This window comes from Spinacia oleracea, chromosome 3 (genome assembly GCF_020520425.1).
Source record: "Spinacia oleracea cultivar Varoflay chromosome 3, BTI_SOV_V1, whole genome shotgun sequence".
Lineage (NCBI taxonomy): Eukaryota > Viridiplantae > Streptophyta > Magnoliopsida > Caryophyllales > Amaranthaceae > Spinacia > Spinacia oleracea.
The window spans coordinates 157,145,264-157,164,521 of NC_079489.1; the positions used below are offsets into that span (position 1 = coordinate 157,145,264).

At 35.2% G+C, this 19,258-nt stretch overlaps 2 protein-coding genes across 4 annotated transcripts; one reads left to right on the forward strand and one right to left on the reverse strand.

The window, feature by feature from the left end:
- Window positions 1-2,065: 2,065 nt before the first annotated feature.
- LOC130470221 (uncharacterized) lies at window positions 2,066-4,723 on the reverse strand. Of its 2 annotated transcripts, XR_008930143.1 has the most exons (4): window positions 4,269-4,723; window positions 3,441-3,558; window positions 3,246-3,359; window positions 2,066-2,218 (listed from the first exon to the last, which is right to left on the reverse strand). XR_008930143.1 is itself a non-coding variant. In XM_056839872.1 (3 exons), the coding sequence occupies exons 1-3, from the start codon at window positions 4,466-4,468 to the stop codon at window positions 3,339-3,341; spliced, it is 339 nt and encodes a 112-aa protein (XP_056695850.1). In that variant the 5' UTR covers window positions 4,469-4,723; the 3' UTR covers window positions 2,982-3,338. The 2 variants fall into 2 exon arrangements, 1 of the variants encoding a protein (XP_056695850.1); XM_056839872.1 differs by lacking the exon at window positions 2,066-2,218 and having other exon boundaries at window positions 2,982-3,359.
- A 7,716-nt stretch (window positions 4,724-12,439) lies between these two features.
- On the forward strand, window positions 12,440-18,657 carry LOC110791866 (uncharacterized). Of its 2 annotated transcripts, XM_021996636.2 has the most exons (9): window positions 12,442-13,230; window positions 14,465-14,671; window positions 14,783-15,025; window positions 15,598-15,667; window positions 15,752-15,934; window positions 16,045-16,136; window positions 16,716-16,898; window positions 17,014-17,150; window positions 18,045-18,657. In XM_021996636.2, the coding sequence occupies exons 1-9, from the start codon at window positions 12,685-12,687 to the stop codon at window positions 18,223-18,225; spliced, it is 1,842 nt and encodes a 613-aa protein (XP_021852328.1). In that variant the 5' UTR covers window positions 12,442-12,684; the 3' UTR covers window positions 18,226-18,657. The 2 variants fall into 2 exon arrangements, with proteins under 2 accessions (XP_021852329.1, XP_021852328.1); XM_021996637.2 differs by lacking the exons at window positions 17,014-17,150; window positions 18,045-18,657 and having other exon boundaries at window positions 12,440-13,230; window positions 16,045-16,140; window positions 16,716-16,881.
- Window positions 18,658-19,258: the final 601 nt, after the last annotated feature.

Consider the following 19,258-nt stretch of genomic DNA (forward strand, 5'->3'; position numbering starts at 1 on the left):
AAAAAGTTATATTTTTAAAAGTATAATTCACATATGAGTATTAGACTAATTTTTTCACGTTGAAAAAAAAATTGAGAAATCTTGACCAACCTACGAATTATAACGATCGTTGACTACACTATCATGCTTGTACTCACTCCGTTCCTTTAAGTTCTATCCATTTGGAAAAGTGGGTGGTTTTTAAGAAAATTGGAATCTTGGTTTGTATTGGTATAAGTGTAATGATTGGGTGTAAGAAAAATAATTGTATGTAAGAGATTATAATAAAAAAAGAAGAGAGAAAATAATAAAGAAATAAGGTAAGAGAGAGGAGTGGCAATGATGGGTGATAAAGGAGGTGAGAGAGTAGGTATATGGGGAAGGGAAAAGAATTAAATAATAGGGGTGGGGAAATTTAGGTGGAAATATGGGTAAAATCTTTAGGTATTTTGGTAATTAGATAGAAATGTAAAGGTATTTTAGGATAAAATGTATGTCCAAAAATAGAAACGGATAGAACAAAAGAAACGCTTAAAAAGGAAACGGATAGAACATTAAGGAATGGAGGGAGTATATGTTTTGTCAGGAGAAATAATATTATGTTGTTAAAAATTATATTTTTAAGAGTATAATTAATCCACATGTGAGTATTAGACTATTTTTTTCACATTGGAAAAAATTTGAGGAATCGTGACAAACCTTGGTGGGCTACTCTATCATACTTACTAGTCTTATATGCACGCGATGCGTGCGTGAGTATAAAACCAATTTTTTTTTATAATACATCGGATAATAGGCAATAAAAAAGTTACCATAATATGGTGAAATATTTTTAGCAAAAAAAGAAAAAAGAAAAAAAAATCCCCTTAAACCGTGAGATGCGTGCGAATATAATGGAGATTGTAGTATTACAAAAATATGGAGCACTATGCAAGAAAAAATGATCACAAAATACACCTAAAAAAAATTAATCGTCCCTATTTAAAAAAATCTAAATAGTAAAACAATTTAATATTCATGCGCTTACATGACTAAAAATCAAAATCTTAGTACCAAAGTAACTAAAAATATAAAATAGTTTGTTTCTGCCGCAAAAGCAGGCACATTTACTGCCATCAGGATTCTCTTATAGGTTAAAATCTTGCTACTGTAATCAAATTACTGATATGATAGGTTTAGAACAGCAGGTGGAAACTTTGTCTTACATCACTATTGTCAATCAAGTGACGGCATTTAGGAGATTCACGCTTTGCTCCAGTCTTTCATCTTCACGGATGAAGATAAGGTTGCATGTTACTTTTGTGGAAACTCTTTTACAATCAACAATCCAAGTTCTGCAACATCAATTTGCAGACAACAAACCAACATCAGAAAATTACTCAACACAAACACGAAAAAATCAGGTATGCATAGCAAACAACATCAGTCTAATTTTGCTAAACATCAGTATACCCAGGAAAATCACAATAACAACAACAAACACAATAATGTAGCTCTTAGTCAAAATGCACAACAGGAAAATCACAATAACAATTGAAACATTCAATCAGACAAAAAATGAGTTGAATGTCTAAACATCAGTATACCCAGGTTATTGCTTCAGTTAATTTATTGGCCTTCACATCAACCAAGATTAACATTTCCATTTTAGGTAATTATTCAGGAATACATACTGGAGCATAATTTATTCAAAATTTCCCGTCTTATGAACGAATTACTGAAACAAATGTCTTCTACTAATAAAGAAATTGGTAATTTGCCTTGAAATTTGGTCTAATGATTGAGGAAAACATGCGGAGATTTTGAGGAGATTTAGTTTGCTGAGGTTTCTGCAATAAGAACAGCAGTCACCAGACCATTTGAGTGTTCTCTCATATTGACATCATAGATACAAAGTTTCTATAATGTCAATATGACAAAAAAAATACATTTATTTGAGCTAAGTCTATAATAGGCTATTGCCATTGCATTCTAAATAAATCCCAGTTATTCTGATTTTGTCAATATCTCCAAATCACCAAAAAGACCTCAGCTAAAGAGAGAGAGGGGGGAAATCCAGAAAAATTACCTTAACCTTTATCTCACAGTTTTGAGCAACAACAAAAGCCATAAGCATCGAGCGATGAGTTGACAGGGCGTCGTATCACTGCTCTTCTCGAAGCTAATCATCTCAACTTTTTCGGATTCCTCACATGATATTCTCTCAAAAAATATAACAGAGTCATCCTTCGACTTCGACCTGCAAAAAATTCAACCAAATCCAGACAAAGATCGATGAAAATTTTGAAAAATCACACAATTTGATCAAAACTGAATTGAATTGAAGAAGCTAGGTTGCTAAAATTTCTGGGAACTTTAACATCGATTAATACAACATCTCTGATATTTCTACAACAAAACAGTGAATTTGTAGTCATTTTTAACCTAAATATCAAATTACCAGCAAAAATCAACGAAACTCGTAATCTAACTCACAGGAAAATGAACATAGAATCATATAAAGCATCAAAACAACAAATATTCCCAGAAATCATTCGATCCAAATAATAACTGTTGCAAACAATATTGAGTAATTTTTACAGCTCGATTGATAATTTTTACAGCAATATATTGAGTAATCAGACATTTCTAGTTCTCCCCCTACACTCCCCATAAACCACGTTCTCACTCTCCTCCTCCCATGTTTTTCTCACTCTCTCTCCTCCTCTTGGCGGAAAATGGCATGTAAATAATCCACCGTTTTTACCGTATAATTTCGCATCATCGTTCACTCTAAATTAAAAATGGCATCGTTGCAAATAAATCAACAAAATATACAATCTAAAAGTTACACATGCAGTCTAATTGATTCATAACACCGATTTCAAAAGATAAACACTGCAAAGTAGTAGGTATTCCATAATTAAAATCTATGAATTACATAAATTAGTACTTATTTCTAACAGGATGAACCATAAATGACTGCATTCCTTCAGCAAACCAATAATACACATGATCGGGCAGACACGACATAAATCACATTTTCTCCAATAGTCCAAGCTACATTTATGTCCATTAAACTGATGTCAAGCACAAACCCATGATTCATAGAGAAACTATAATATGACACTAAACTATCTAAATTTATGTCCATTAAACTGATGTCAAGCACAAACCCATGATTCATAGAGAAACTATAATATGACACTAAACTGTTGTCTAGTAAACTTGATTCGTAATTTTTTAGTTCAAAATATTGACAATACGTATTATGAAGCGTGAAGTACCTAAAAGTTGAACATAAGTGCAAATTTGAATATACATGTAGTCGTGCCAGATGTAGATGCTCTGTTGGATTTGTGTTGCATTTTCATTCTTATTCATTCCATTTGTTCAAATAACTACATGAAATAACAAAAAGATCAGAAAAATTATTGATATCCAAATTAACAAACACCATGACTGAATTATTAGACAATTACCTGGCGCTGCTGCTTATTTTCGGCTTTCAGCTGAACCATTTTCGATTTTATATCATCATAATCAAATACGGAAGGGTCTTCTTCTAACGCTTTCCTGTCCTGATCATTAAATTCCCACCTACAAACAATTGAGACACTTTTCACCATTCCCACTCCTAAATTCTAATGGCAGAAGGAATCAACAGCTAGATAGATTTTAATTCTTTTCCTTATAATCAAAACCTATCATACTAATTTCAATCCTGAACAAATCTATATTATATTCAAATGACTGTTCAGCAACAAACAGCAAGAAATTTGACAGATTGCAATTACCCAGGAAAAAAAATCGATTTTTTTAAATCAAAATCCCAGCAAATGCAAGTCAAGCTATCAAATATTAGAGTCCTACCCAATTTCACATTGCTTAATTCAAATAAATCTAACAATTTCAAGAACAATCCCACTGGAAAAAAGAAAAAGTTCCAATTTTTTTGAACAATCACCGCCGTCGCCAAACCCGAAGAAATTAAGAGAGGGAGGGAGCTTACCTCTTTGAAAGCGAGAAATTTAGGGTATGTGTCAGGAATCAAATTAAACGGTTTAACGCTTAAAGAAATTGATATCGATGTTCAATAAATTAACCTAAATAAACAGAATTTTCATCCAGAATTCTCAGAATTACAAAGTTTAACGCTCATAAATTCACATATAACTTCAATTTCGGATTAAAGAACCCACAAATTTCTGGAGCAAAATTCAAAATTGCAGTTGAATCCTATTTTAAAAAATCTGGAAAAAAATAGCAAAAATTCATAATATAAAATCAGTGTTTGTAAGGGAACTTACAATGACTTCCCGGAAGTTCGAAGAAGAACGGTGAGCTCCTTAGGGTAAAACGGAGTCATGTGAGCCAAGAACATGGCCTTATCACCAAGGTGTGTCAGAGGCAATGCCGCTAACTGAATTGAAGCTGAGAGCCGCTTGATCCGCGAAAAGCTTGAGTAAGGATTTGAATTATTTGTAAAGATACTGTAATTCGGATTCATAGCTTTATGGATCGCATTTCATTTTTTATTGTAGGGTTTGGAGGGTTTGGGAGAGCCCGGCGGAGGAGAAGCCCGCTGTTGCCATCTCCGCTGCGAGAATCGACATGCCGTCTTGATTTGGAACCCTATTTTGCAATCCGTACTTTGTGCGCCTGCATCGTTGTTTTTCCACAATGAGGAATCTAGATCTTCGAAATTTGTTAGGGTTCTTCATTGAATTTCTAGGGTTTGGGAGTTGCAGAATTACCATGGAGTTTAGAGGAGAGAGAAAAGGCGTGAGTTGAGAGGTGTGAGAGATTGTGCGGTCAGTGAGGTTTGAGAAGCGAAGACGGCGAAGATCGAAGGAGAAGCGAGGTTTGAGATCTGATGGAGGAGAGAGAGAGAGAACAAAACGAACGGGACTATGGGAGGGAGTGCGAAGGGTTTGGGTAAGAGCTGAAGTTTGAAGGGTATATTAGAAATTTCATGAGGACACGAAAAGTTAATTTACTAAAATGTCCCCAGGAGTTGGCTTATATAATAGAGATACTTCGTCCGATCTTTTCACTATCATGCTGAAAAATAGAGCAGGATGAAACTATGTCATGCTTATATATAGTCAGTCATTCAGATCCTTCTCTCGTCTAAGCTATGACTTCCACCGACTTAGGTACCGTTCAATTATATTCACATTTTTTTTTAATCTTATTGACCTTTGAAGTGAACGATCTTGGCTTGTACTAATGTCATAATAACCCAATTAACATACCAAATGAGGTTGACATGAGTGGTTAATGGCCTCTTGCTCCTTAACCAAGGTCTCAGGTTCGAGCCTTGCGAATGGAAACAACCTCAATTGGGAGGGATGTTGCTCATCGAGGTACCCATGCAAACTCCCGCGAAAGATTAGTCCACTCGCCAAAGTCGGTGGGAACTCCTCGTAGTAGAACCAAAAAAAACATGCCAAAAGAAATTAAAAGCAAGCTATTGACGTTTCTTTTAGGCAAAGTCCACAATAACTTTAGTACATTTAAAAATCGGTGTAAATAGATATCCTTTAAACTTATCTTAATTTTTCTGAACTTATTAGTTCTTTTATTATTATTAAACTTGAAATAAATGAAACTAAAAGGAATAAAACAGAACTTAAACAAATTTGTACCTTTAATGAAACTTTTATCATATTAAGCGTTTACTTATGCAATTGAAAACAATATTGTGGTGTTTCTTTTAAGTTATTGTAATCATCATAATCATTTATCCATATTTTCATGCTCCTTTTATCTCTTTATTATTTTCTCACTTTACTCCTTTTTGACTTTGGAAATAGGAGTCGAGGGGGTGGCTTTAGAACTTTAGAAGATTCCTTATGATGAAGAATTTCGTGTTGGAAAATTCATAAACCATCGCATCAAAGATTAGTGCGTCTTCTTGATTAAGTTTTGTGTAAAATGTTGATATTATTAACACTTATATTAATACATATTTTTTTATTAATAAAAGGTAAATAGCTAAACATAACTATTTTCTTATATAAAAAAAAGTACTATTTAGTGTAACTTTCTAGTTATAAAGTACAACAATTTAATCATATTAGTGTATATGTAGCTTTCTGCTTATAAGATCGACGATGTTTATAAAAAGTTTATAGTCTCGTTTACAGTTTTAATCACGACTTATAACATAGTCTTCTAGCTAATTGCTCGAGGTATTCAGAATATGTAAATAGACACTTCTATCAGTTTACTTTGGTTACCTAACCTACCTATTGCTAAACTCGTTCATTATGTGATAACACGCGTACGTGGTCCTTACCATTGGCCGATGCAGTTGAGTTGCATGAGTCTGCTAGTAGTCTTACATAGACCTGGTTATCGGTCGGTGCGGGTCAGGGTCGGTGCGGGTCAAAAGAGGGTCGGGTATTGAAAGGGTCATTTTTAGAGGGTCGATAATAGGCGGGTCAAAAGCGGGTCGCGGGTCAATAACGGGTCATTAGTGGGCGGGTCAATAAACGAGCAATGAAAAATGAAAAACAAAAGAGCCATGTGCAAGTACAAGTAAATACGAAGCTATGCACGTAATTTTTTGTATAATTACGATTTTAATTTTCAAAATAATTGTAGTATAAGTTTGGCCCTGTCCAATAAGAGCCCTGTCCAATAAAAGCCCTATTAACTTGACCCTAACCCTATATTCATTGGACTACCGTGTCCAATAACCAGATCTAGTCTTACACAACACGATCAGAGCCACGTTGAAATTAACATGAGCATCATTTTAACGGGCTATCCATGCACATCATTTTAACGGGTATGTTACTCTTAAACTTCACAAAATAATGAAACTATTGAAGTGTTAATTGTTAAACACTTAAACGTGATGTAAATATAAGTTCGGGTTCGACTGTTTCAAAAAGGTCTCCTTATTTTCATTTAATTTCATTCATGCCAAAGAAAAACTACTCCATATTAATTTACTCGTTCCTGATTCACTTTATGGTGCTAGTTTCCACGTTACAGTTTAATTATTTTCTCGGAAATTAATTTACAAGTATTCATTTACATTAACTTATTCATTTTCCTTGTGAGGAAATTTATGAAACCAAAAGAGTATTTTCAAGTTTTCAACCACCCTCGTAGGCATCATGATTCATTTGTATACTATATTTGTTACTCCCTCTGTCCCTTAATACTCGACCTGTTTTGACCGGACACGTTTGTCGATGCACAATTGTGACCACCAATTTCTTTAACTACATATTATAAAAACTTATAAAAATATAATATTTTGAAAATATATATTAAGATGAAGCCAACAATATATAATTATATACTAACATTTATTTTTATATACTAGAAATAAAATAGGGGTCAAAGTGAATAACGTGAATAGTGCAAAAAGTCAAAACAGATCGAGTATTAAGGGACGGAGGGAGTATTAGATTATTAGGGACCAAATATTTTATTTTATTTTATTTTCACGGTGTTGTTTAATTAAGAATTAATTAAATAAAGCTTACACAACTATAAACGTGCAGACGTGCAGTGGCAAATTGCTACCACAACTATGATGAATCCGTTATCCATGTGATTTACAGCGCATAAGCTATGCTAACTTCAATTCAATTTCGTTCAACGGCTTTAATTTTGATGCCTTTGTAACTATTAGTCAAATTACTGATAATACTACTCTAAAAATTCCAACTATAGTTAAGGTATTCAAAATTGATATGGACTCGGATCGACTCGGACTGATTAGGTCGAATAAGTCACATCAGTTCTAAAGGTACATATCGTTATCTTACATGTTATAGACCTTATTATCGATACGGATCGCCCGTCTATATATATGGTCCATATGGATCGTCATTTATTGTCAAAGGTATGTAATCCACGATCATTAGTTCATTAGAGTTTACATTTATTAGAGAGCAGCCAATGTATATTAACTAAGGTAAGTATCGGATGGGATACTTGAATCACCCCGAGGCTATCTAGTTAATCTCGTTTACTGTGCAGGCTACAGTCGGTGACATAAAGCAGAGAAGATCTGGTCGGCCCCATTAGTGTTCTAAATCCTCATCGGGAACAAGTCCATTTATACTTATTCAACAGCATTTCGAATCTCAAGAATTATGGTTAAGGTATTCAAAATCGATAGGATTGGGATTCAGACCCAGATTTAGACTTAGACTCAGACTTATCAGGTCGAATGAGAGGCCAAAATGTTTTTGTTTCTTTTTTGTTTCTATACACCTATCTTAATATTTTAAACCAGGAAGATTTGCATGCAACTTGTCACCACCTTAAAATCTCTTTTAATTTAGGAGTATATTTTAACTTATTTTGTGCAACTCTCCTAAATATTGAATGGAAAAACTTTAACATTCTTAAAACTCCCAATTAATAAACACATGATTATTTAGTTCATTGCCCCTTTAATTTGTATATCAACATCATTATGTAATTTGCTTATAATATATAAACCGTGCGTCGCACGGGCCAAAAAAACTAGTTCAATATCAATAGTTCAATCGAAAATGATAAAGGTCGCAACATGCGACCTTTAAGCCGTGTCACAATGATGACATGGCATTCTTATGTGTCATGATTTAAATTGTAAAGTAAAATATTTAACTTATATAACCTATTATAAATGTTTCAAAAAAAGGTAGGAAAATCTTAATATTCTAATTTATTTTCTTCTTTATATCGACTACGTTATTTACATTTTTTCATAGTAAAATTATTGAATTGATAGTAAAAATATTATGATGATGCATAATCTACGTGGCGCCTATACGTACCAATTAAACTTCGACATGTAAAATTGCGACAAATAAATATTGTTGCAACTTGCGACCTTTATCATCTAGTAAGTGCTACGTACTTAGTTGCAGAGCAAAAGAAATGACTTTCTTTTCCCTCATATAGATTATGGAGTAACTGATTGTAGTCATTGTACTATGGAGAAAGCTGGAGTTGTACCCCACGAGAATCAACATAATCTTTTTCTTTCAGAAGGTCCAACCAAAACCAATGGGACCGATTTTACATAATTCGTTCGGTATCACCGTCAGTTTTAAACTTTTTTGTTTTATTATTTTACAAATTATATGATTTACATTGAATTATGAACTTAAAAAACACTTATATATTTTCTCTTTCAAGTTTATTCTTTTGCAATTATCTCCAATCATGTACAACAAGTTTCCCTAATCAAGTTTACTTTATGGCACTTAGATTTACTAATCCCAACGAGACCATCAAGCTAATTTAAATAAATTTAAGAGATTTCAGATGAAAATAACACACCTATATTGATCTATTTCCAACGTCGTACATAGTATTAGGGGTCGTTTGGTTGATCTAGGGGTGTGCACAGGTTCAAAACTGGACCGGACCGGAATCGGTTGGACTGGTGGACCGAAATTTTCAAAATTCACAGACCGAGGACCGGACCGGAGCGGACCCGGACCAGAAAATTCAGATCCGGTCCGGACCGGCTCGGACAGATTTTTTGCGATTTACAATCTTAAACTCAAATTGTTTTTACATTTTATCTTTTTACAACCTATATTTCTCTTTAAGTATGTCATACATCACATCATAAACTTAATTTAAAGGGGATAAAGGCCAATGACATACAAAAAATCTCCAAAGTCTTTTTTTTTTGGGCGAGATTAATGTATGTGGGCTACAAGTTGGGATCTTCTATCTAAAATTTATATTTTTAACATTATATTTCGGGTCACCGGTCCGGACCGGAAAATTACGGATTTTGACCGGACCGGGCCGGAAAACCGGAATCGTATATTTTCAAGGACCGGGGACCAGGCCGGAATCTATTGGTCCGGTCCGGACCGGACTGTGCACACTCCTAGGTTGATCGTGGGAAATAGAACTTCTTAGGAAGAGGTATTTTCCATGTATAAGCATTTCCTAGGAATTGGGTGATGTTGTTTAGTTAAACATGAGAATTTACTTCCCATGGGAAGTTCAACTTACCTAGGGGAACCTAGGTAAGCAACTTCCTCCATTTTATAGGAAGTGGAAATTCTTAGGAAGTATGAATTCTCATATTTTTGTCAACCAAACAATCCTACAATCTTCAATTTCTTAGGAAATCATACTTCTAATGATTTTTCATGTTAATCAAACATTACCTTAGGCTATTACAAGGTCTTATACACACTTTATATTTAACCTTGTTACCGAAACCGTAGAAAATACTTTATCTGCTTCTTTTATTTGCAACACTTTGCTTTTTAATATCCGATCCACATACTCTATTTTATCTTTAATAATCTATACTTTAAAAAAAAAACATATTTACATGAGATATTGTAGTTTCATCTGTAATATTTTCTGATGATAATTATCACTCTCTTTTTAGTGTTTAACTGTGTAAGTGTGTCCCCAAAGTCGGCCATTATTTGAATAATGCCACGAGAAGTGCTTGATTATGTTGATTATTTACAGGATCCAAAGTCACCTCCACGATCAATCATCCAATCAAACTTAAACTGTGTACGAGTTGTCTGTTGACTTTCTCCTCCCTCCTTTATGCTAGTTTTTCTTCGCTTTATTCTTATTGTTTACGGATTACTTTATACGAAATATGAGTATTATACTTATTTTTCTAAATTAGATCAGGTTAAATTAGTTAAGAAAATTTAGACTAACCCAGAAAAAAAGATCAAGTTGGAAAAAAAAATAAAAAAAATTCAAATCAGATTAGACCAGTAAAATCCAGACCATACAAAAAGAACATGACCTTTATCCATCTCACTTGATTAACCTCTAATTCCATTTGTGCGAAGTAAATCTATAGTTTAATTTATTCGATTAATGATATTGTGCACTTTCTATACTACAATGCACATTAAAATATGGCATTTTCAAATAATTTAGCACATTTAGTCATCAAAAGGTCTTGCGCGCACAAGGTGTATAATAAATTTATTGTACACCAAGATAACTTTTACCCATTTTTTGTAACTTTAACTTAATTTTGATTAACTTTTATATTAGTAAAAAAATAGTTGATAGATAAACATTTCAAAGGGTTAAATGATTAATTTTATACATTATTAGTGATTTTGAAGAAATAAGTTTTATTAAAATAAAAAAATTTATCACTAAAAAAAGATAACTTTTACATATATACCTTAACTTTTAAGCATTTTGAGTTAACTTTAACTCCAGTGTACAATATTTATTGTACAACCCTTGTAAATAAGAATTTGTGTTTAGTCATTACAACAACAAATTATCATAAATTGACATCTACTAACCCGGACATTTTGGTCTTAAGACAATCGAATAGGACTTTTAAAATGAGATAAATCGAGCTTTGAGAATGGAAAAAATCTCAACTGGAAGGGATGTTGTCCATCGAGGTACCCATGCAAACTCCCGTGAGAGATTAGTCCACTCGTAAATGCGGGGGGAACCCTTTATAGTAGGGAAAAAAAAAAGATAAATCGAGTTTGGTCTTAACTCTTTAAGACACAAATAGTAAAAAAACATAAAACATGTACGGATTAACTATATTCATTTGACCGAAAGTATGCTCGTCTTATCTCATAATGTTGTTCCTAATTATTTCAAAAAGTTTAATTTATGGGGGAGAAAATGTTGATATCCCATACTTGATAAAGAAAATAAGTTACAACAGTAGATATCATGAATATTATAACACTGAAGTATTAGCTTTTAAATACTTAAAAGTTATCTCAACATTTCCATAATGTAAAACAAGTCTAGTCCATAGTACTAGTTCCAATCTAATAACACAAACAATTACATTAAAGCGGTTGTACAGTAAATATTGTAAAGAATGTAAAAAAACATTAAAAGTACTTAAAAGTTACTCCGATATAATATAAATTCGTTTGTAATCATATGTCCCTCTATAACGCTTACAGATGCATACGATTGAAGTTGTTCCCCCAATATAATGCTTCAAAAGAAGGAAACTTACTTTTGTTCCATATTGATAAAAAAAAAAAAAAACACATTTCCTTACCTCCGTTATACTCCGTATATACTACCACTCAATGATGACTTGTTAGAAAACAATAGAGGTGGTTCTATTAACCATAACGTGCTGGTCGGCCGTGACCTTTTTTACTACCTTGATTTTGTTTTTCCCCATATATTTTCACATTCACTTTCAGAAACGATGCACACAGAAATAACCGGTATCCCTGAAATCGGTTGCTACGTATACTTACTACTTAACGGACCAAAATCAACTTTAGAGAAGGATTAATGTCACACACCTCAACATTATTACAGTTAAGCTTGTTCTAATTATTCTCGTTATTTGTCATAATTCCTTACACACACAACACCTTTTTGATCTAATAAAACACTTATCCTTTTCAAAAGCAAAATTAGTTGGTAGATTCTTAACTAAAGTGGTTTCTTAATTTTGTACTTTTCAATTACATAAGTATATTATTTTTTATTAAGAAAAAACTACTTAAAATAGCTAAGCACAACAAAAGAGTGTTCCTTCTTCAACTCCCGGGAAACTTCACCTACACCACCCAGCTCACGCCCACGCCAATTCCCACCACCCACTTCTTCTTCTTCTTCTCCAAACTACTCAATCGAACCAGAACATAACTTTGATTTTCTCTCTCCAGAAAAAAATGGCGGAAGTTCCCGGCACACCACAACCTCGCACCGCCGTATAAATGCCACCACGCGGCGGCAGTAACCCTCAACATGGCCCTGCGAAACGGCGGAGTCGAAATCACACAGGAGCAACAGTACACCACTACCCAAGACCACCCATCCCGAACCTTCCGGGCCTTAGTGGAGAAGGCCGACCGCAAGTTTTCTAGGGTTCGAGACCTCCCGTCCTTCGGGCCCGACCCGAACCCGGCCCGGTACCTGAACAAGGTGTTCAAGGCGTACATGAGGGTGTGGAAGTACCAGCGGCAGAACCGGGCGAAGCTTGTCGGGTCGGGTCTGCAGAGGTGGGAAATCGGGGAGATCGCGTCTCGGATCGGGCAGCTGTATTTCGGGCAGTACATGAGGAGTAGTGAGGCTAGGTTTTTGTTGGAGTCGTATGTTTTCTATGAGGCTATTCTTAATCGAGGGTACTTTGAAGGTGGGAAAGAACATGGTGGGGTTAGTGTTAGGTTTAAGGAATTGAGGTTTTATGCTCGTTTTTTGTTGGTTGCTTTGATTTTGAATCGCCGTAATGTTATTGATTTGCTCGTTGACCGGTTTAAAGCTCTTGTTGATGATAGCCGTGCTACTTTTCGGGTAATTCTTTCTTTCCCCCTTTTAATTTTATAATTTAGTTGTTATGATTAGCATTTCTTATGATGGTTCATGTTAGCCAACCCCAATCATTTTGGGATTAAGATTTGGTTGTTATTGTGATGATTATGATTACGATTGCTGAATTTAGAGGAATTGGGTAATGATTAATTGAATTTTTATGGTATGTGATTGAATATGTTGGGTTGACTGTGTACCTATGTTGCAATTTGGTTAGAGGTGAAACTGCTGTTGCCTGTTGAGATCAGGGTTGACCATGGGTTTCAATTTTGCAATTTGTTTGATTGCTCGTAATCGTGAGGCATTTTTCGGGTTAGGTTCTTAAGTTGCAGGAAGAACGGGAGGAAGAATTGGGAGTTATAACAGATGTGAGTTTTAAGGTCAACAATTTAGGTTAAGTGACGTATCAATGCATCATTGTCCTTTGGCCACCTAGTAACAACAAAATGGGGTTGATTGTGTAACTATGTTGCAATTTGCTTAGAGGTGAAAGTGTGAAACTGCTGTTGCCTGTTGAGATCAGGGTTGACCATAGCTTTCAATGTTGCAATTTCTTTGATTGCTCGAAATCGTGGGGTATTTTTCGGGTTGATTAAGGAATTGTGGTTAGGCTGGGTTTAGGTTCTTAAGTTGCAAGAAGGATGGGATGAAGAATTGGGAGTATTAATAGATGTGGGCTTTAAGGTTTCTAGAGGGTAAATTCCAACAATTTAGGTTAAATGACTTCTACATCGTTGTCCTTTTGCCACCTAGTAACAAGAAAATGGGGTTGATCTCATTTGTTGACATTGTTCACTGTAAAGGTTTTAGTTAACAATCTCCGTTGTCGTTGACTTGTATCAACACATTGCATCTGAGAAGGGGTTGGGGTTGGTTGGATGGTTTAAGTGATTCCTTAGCTGTGTTTCACATGTCAATGCTGAAAAGGACTTATTTCTAGAAAAGGGCTATCCAATGTGATTATTCATTAATGATTAAGTTGGTTGTCAAGTAACTACCATGAACTTTTCAGCATCTATAGGAGAAAAGAAATTATGATCTTTCCAGTGCAGGTTTTAGTTTCTTTTGCGGGGGATAACTTTATGGAACCATTGCCAGCCTGGCTGTTTATTTTCTGCTACTAGTTGCGACTATGTTCCACGGAATCATATTTATACTATGTGAATTTTTCCCCATTGAGGTTTTATTTTATTTTAAAAAAAAAGTGTGTTCTCAGGAAACTAACTTCAAAGAATGGAAGCAAGTGGTTCAAGAGATTGTCCGTTTTGTAAATGTTGACAAGCCATTACCAAATGCTCGGCCATTGCGTTATTGTGCCATGTTTGACACTCATCCAGACTCGTTGCCGTATGTGGCTCGATTCCATGCAAAGAAAGTATTAAAGTTAAAAGATGCAGTGTTGACTAGTTATCACCGGAATGAGGTGAGTGCCATATTTATGTGGAGCTGTGTTGACTTTGATGACCACCTCTGTCGGACTCTTAAGCAGAGCTTTTAAATTCAGAATCATTTGACTGGTTGCTATATGTTTCAGGTTAAGTTTGCGGAAGTTACGTTAGACACATATAGAATGCTGCAATGTTTAGAATGGGAGTCAAGCGGATCATTTTACCAAAAGAATCAAAATGAACCTATTGGAAATGGTGTTCATAAGGATTTTTCTGGCACTTCTGGGTTAATTGACATAAATTTGGCTGCTGATTTGACTGACCCGACCTTGCCCCCAAATCCAAGGAAAGCAGTTCTGTATCGGCCGACTGCAACACACGTAGTTGCTGTGAGTATCCAACATATAGCTCCTTCTATGCTTTTTCTTTGCTGAGTTTCTGGGTTTAGGGGCATTAACTGAATAGTTTATGCTAATAATTCAGAACTTTGCTCCATAGGAGGCATGAAATGTTGAGAACCTTGTCTAGTTGTCTTAATGTCTTTGACATGATCTTGCTTGATACTGCTGGGAAATGTTGTACTTCGTATGTACATAATTGGCAATAAGAACATCATTTTGTTCATAATTGGCAATAAGCAACATCATTTTGTTCACAATTGGCAATAAGCAACATCATTTATTCACAATTGGCAAAAAGCAACATCATTTTGTTCATAATTGGCAATAAGCAACATCATTTTGTTCATAATTGGCAATAAGCAACATCATTTCGTTCATAATTGGCAATAAGCAACATCATTTCGTTTATAATTGGCAATAAGCAACATCATTTCGTTCATAATTGGCAATAAGCAACATCATTTTGTTCATAATGGTGTCATAGTGATAGACCTCTTTCTTTTGGGTTGTCTACAATCTTCGGGTCAGGAACTCTTTTGATGATTATGCTTCTTTGGCAGGTAATTGCAACAATGTGTGAGGAGCTCCCACCTGATAGTATTATACTAATATACGTGTCCTCATCTTTGGGTAAAATAGCTTCTTTTTAACATCATTTATAATGCGTTTGGTGTCTCATCTTCTTAATGTTGTGATCAACCTATATTTTTGCAGGAACACCTAGTTCTACTTCTACTAGTGCTGAAAGCTCTGGTGGCTCTAGAAGGTTTTCAAAGAGTAAAGTGTTGCTTTCAGCTGTTCATGATCAAACCCTGTCTCCTGGAGATAATAATAAAAAGGGATACTTAAGTAGCTTTTATGATAACTCCCTGTGTTTAAGTCCACGTGGAAACGGAGGTGTGCACAATGCAGAAAAAGTTTGTCATTACTTTATTTCACGAGGCGTGGCTCGAACTTTCTTGTTTAGCTTCAACTGTAACTTATGAGAATACTCTTGGGTTTTTCAGGTTCCAATAACCTCTATCCTGGAGATCTATTACCCTTCACTAGAAGGCCTCTCTTCTTGGTTATTGATAGTGATAACAGCCATGCATTCAAGGCAGGTTTGTCAAAACTTGTTCTTGCTAGATGGATTGTTTTTTACAAAATTTCTATTACCTGTCCTTGTTATTATTCTGGTATGTATTGCACACAAATCGGAAACAGGGAATCAAGTATCCATATAAAAAAAGAGTATATCACTCGCTTCAGATGATTTTTCTCTTAAAAGTTGCTCTTCTGAAGTTCCATTGACCCTTGGTTTTGACATTTATGGTTAAAGATGGCCGTGGGCCGGGCCCATGCTAGGTCCCTCTGCATCGTGCCGGGCCGAGAAAGTTCAAAACAGGGCCCATGCCCACGGGCTGCCGTGGCGGGCCTGGCCGTTGTGCCTAAGTCTAATATTACTAAATTTAGCGTGTTTTGTCGGGTCGGGTCGTGCTTTTTCGTGCCGGGTCGACTTCATGCTCGTGCTGGGCTGGGCTTTTTCGTGCCGGGTCGGCCCACAGCTATCTTTAGTTTTGAGAGGCAAAAGAAAAAAAGTTTTTTTTTTCCCTACATTTTTTTCTCCCCCGACTATCTCATGTAAACATGTGTTATTCCTTTTGAGGTGATCATGCTTTGTTCATATTATCTGCAGGTTATTCATGGTTCTGAAAGAGGGGAGCCATCCGCGCTGTTGCTTTCACCCTCAAGGCCATCATTCAGGAGCCCGCCTAGTGTCGATGCAGTTGAATATGGGAGTCAGTTCACTCTGTTTCTGACATCCCCTCTGCTAGCGTTTTGCCAATTGGTTGGCCTCTCTGCATCTGATAGAGATACAGTGAGCTTTCAACATTTACTCTGAACTTCTTAATTTTTGATTGGCGAACTTAATTCAATTACTTCGTATATTGTTTGGATTTAGAAGTAACAACTAACAACAAGCATTTCTTCAGGACATTTATGATGAGGCTGAAAACATAATTGCAAATACCTTCGCCAAATGGGAAGTGATGTTATGCTCATCAACGAAAGTCGACCTTGTTTGGGCTCAAGTACTTCCAGATCCTTTTCTCCGTCGCATTATTCTTAGGTACAGTATTTCGGTCCTTTTATTATCTGCTTTAAGACATCTCCTGGTAAATTTTCAACTTAGATCAAGAGAAGGATCAAAGAGGCTCGAGAGTTGAGCCTTGACATGTTGGGGAAATGGGGGATGAAGAATTGAATATAGAGAGGCTGAATGTTAACTGAGCTAATTCCAACTTAACTATTCACATTGAACTGATCAACTGTTATCCTGCAGAAAATGTACAAGCAAAAGTTTCATTTCCTTGATATTCATGATTTCATATAGCTCTATAACAGGCCGAGTGGTCTTCTTTCTATTTTTAGTTGAGATCACTCCTCACCCATAGAAAAAATTGGATAGATGTATCATATCTTGGGCTTTTGAGTACTCTTTGATGAATGACGCATAAACGGATGAAGATCTCAAAGTAATCCTCGTGTTAGCTTTTGGCACGGTGATTTAGAAAAGTAGTAAAGGATGACTAATTACACTTAAGGACATGTTTGGTATAAACTTTGGAAAGGAAATGGAAAGGAAATAGATAAGAAGGGGAAAAGGGTAGTGTTAGCTATTACCAATATTAGTTATTTGGTATACCTTATGTAAGGAATCACTTGTAAGAAATTGGGGATTGAGGAGGGTAACAATGTTGTTACCATATGGTAGGGAGAGGTAACAAAGGGTGGTAACAGTTACCATTTTCTCTCATTCCAAACATTAGATAATGGGAATAGTTAATTGATTCCATTTCCATCACTTAAAACCTCTATACCAAACATGCTCTCAGAGTGGAAAGGTTGAGACAAAGTAAGAAGGGGAACTATATATAGGAAGGGAGTTTAAAGTAACATGAAAAAAATCTTTTCGAGACTTACAAAGCTTACACTGTTTTTTTGTGTGTTTAATTCCATTCAGATTTATATTCTGCCGAGCTGTGCTATCTCTCTTCCACCCCCCCAACACAAGGGATTCATACATGCCTGATTGTCTACCTCAGCTACCCGGTTTTGTATCACCTGATACAGAAGCTGTTGAATCGTGTATTCATCGGCTTGCAGATCACCTTAAAGTTTCCGACTGTTTCTATAATACATAACCGGAAGAAGGGTAACTTGTAACCGGAGATGTTGGTTGATGACATTTCTTCAACAATTGGAATATATCTTATATTTAGGTGGTTACTAGGCGAATCGGTGTTGTGGTATACTATGTGAGAAATAGTGTTAAATACAAGTAGATGTTATTTCTTGAACAAATTGGAAGTTCTTTGGTGGTGTTAGATGGATCTTTGTGGTTGTATACTATGTGAAAATAGTGTGTAGATGGGTTAATTTTATTTATTTTTCTCTAGGATCCTTTTTTTGTTTCTTTCTTTTTTTTCTTGGGAGTTGATTTAGTATAATGTCTTAGCAAATTGCTATTGTTATTAAGTTGTATTTCAATACATCTGCAGGAAATGCAAAAATTCTTCAAACTTTTGTACAAGAATAACTTGTTACTTTGTCAAATATTGTATTACAAAGGTAGATATCTGGGTGCCTACTTTTCATCTTATGAACTCACAAAAGCTGATTACAACAATATAATGCAAATGAAACTAGAATTAACCCATCGCATACAAATTATCTCTCCAAGGCGGGAAGGACTATCCTAATCCAAACTCCAAAGTAATTTAGAAGGTTTACCGGCATATGTTTGTTCTTCCTTCTTCTACAAAAAAACTATCACCCTACTAAATTACAGTGCATTGAAATTTCTTCTGGAAATCCATTAATTTTTGGCTAGATAGTTTGGTCGTTCAGGGTAATCTCATGACTTATTATAATCGTAGCATAGAAGCTATTGATTGTAATCTACTAGTTTCAAGTTTCATTTTCCATTCAAATGATTGGAATTTGACTAAATTATCAACTATCATACCTCAAGATGTGGTTCTAAAAGTTCAAGGTTTGCCACTTCCCTCTGAATGATATAGAGGACACCCCAATATGGGGTTCACTTCTGATATAGAGGACACCCCAATATGGGGTTCACTTCTTTAAGTGCCTGGATTGCCCATGACATTCAAGAAAATTTCCGAAAATGAAATTTCATTGGCTTTAAAAACTTGATATTCCTCCAAACCTTGC

Bases quoted from the DNA above. Each gene is read 5' to 3' on its own strand.
- LOC130470221 (XM_056839872.1), bottom strand. From the start codon at position 4,468: ATGAATCCGAATTACAGTATCTTTACAAATAATTCAAATCCTTACTCA. The intron at 3,559-4,268 runs GTAAGTTCCCTT...AATTGTTTGTAG, and splicing joins CGAACTTCCGGGAAGTCATT to GTGGGAATTTAATGATCAGG. The intron at 3,360-3,440 runs GTAATTGTCTAA...TATTTCATGTAG, and splicing joins AAAATAAGCAGCAGCGCCAG to TTATTTGAACAAATGGAATG.
- LOC110791866 (XM_021996636.2), top strand. From the start codon at position 12,685: ATGGCCCTGCGAAACGGCGGAGTCGAAATCACACAGGAGCAACAGTAC. The intron at 15,935-16,044 runs GTGTGCACAATG...TGGGTTTTTCAG, and splicing joins AAGTCCACGTGGAAACGGAG to GTTCCAATAACCTCTATCCT. The intron at 16,137-16,715 runs GCAGGTTTGTCA...TATTATCTGCAG, and splicing joins ATAACAGCCATGCATTCAAG to GTTATTCATGGTTCTGAAAG.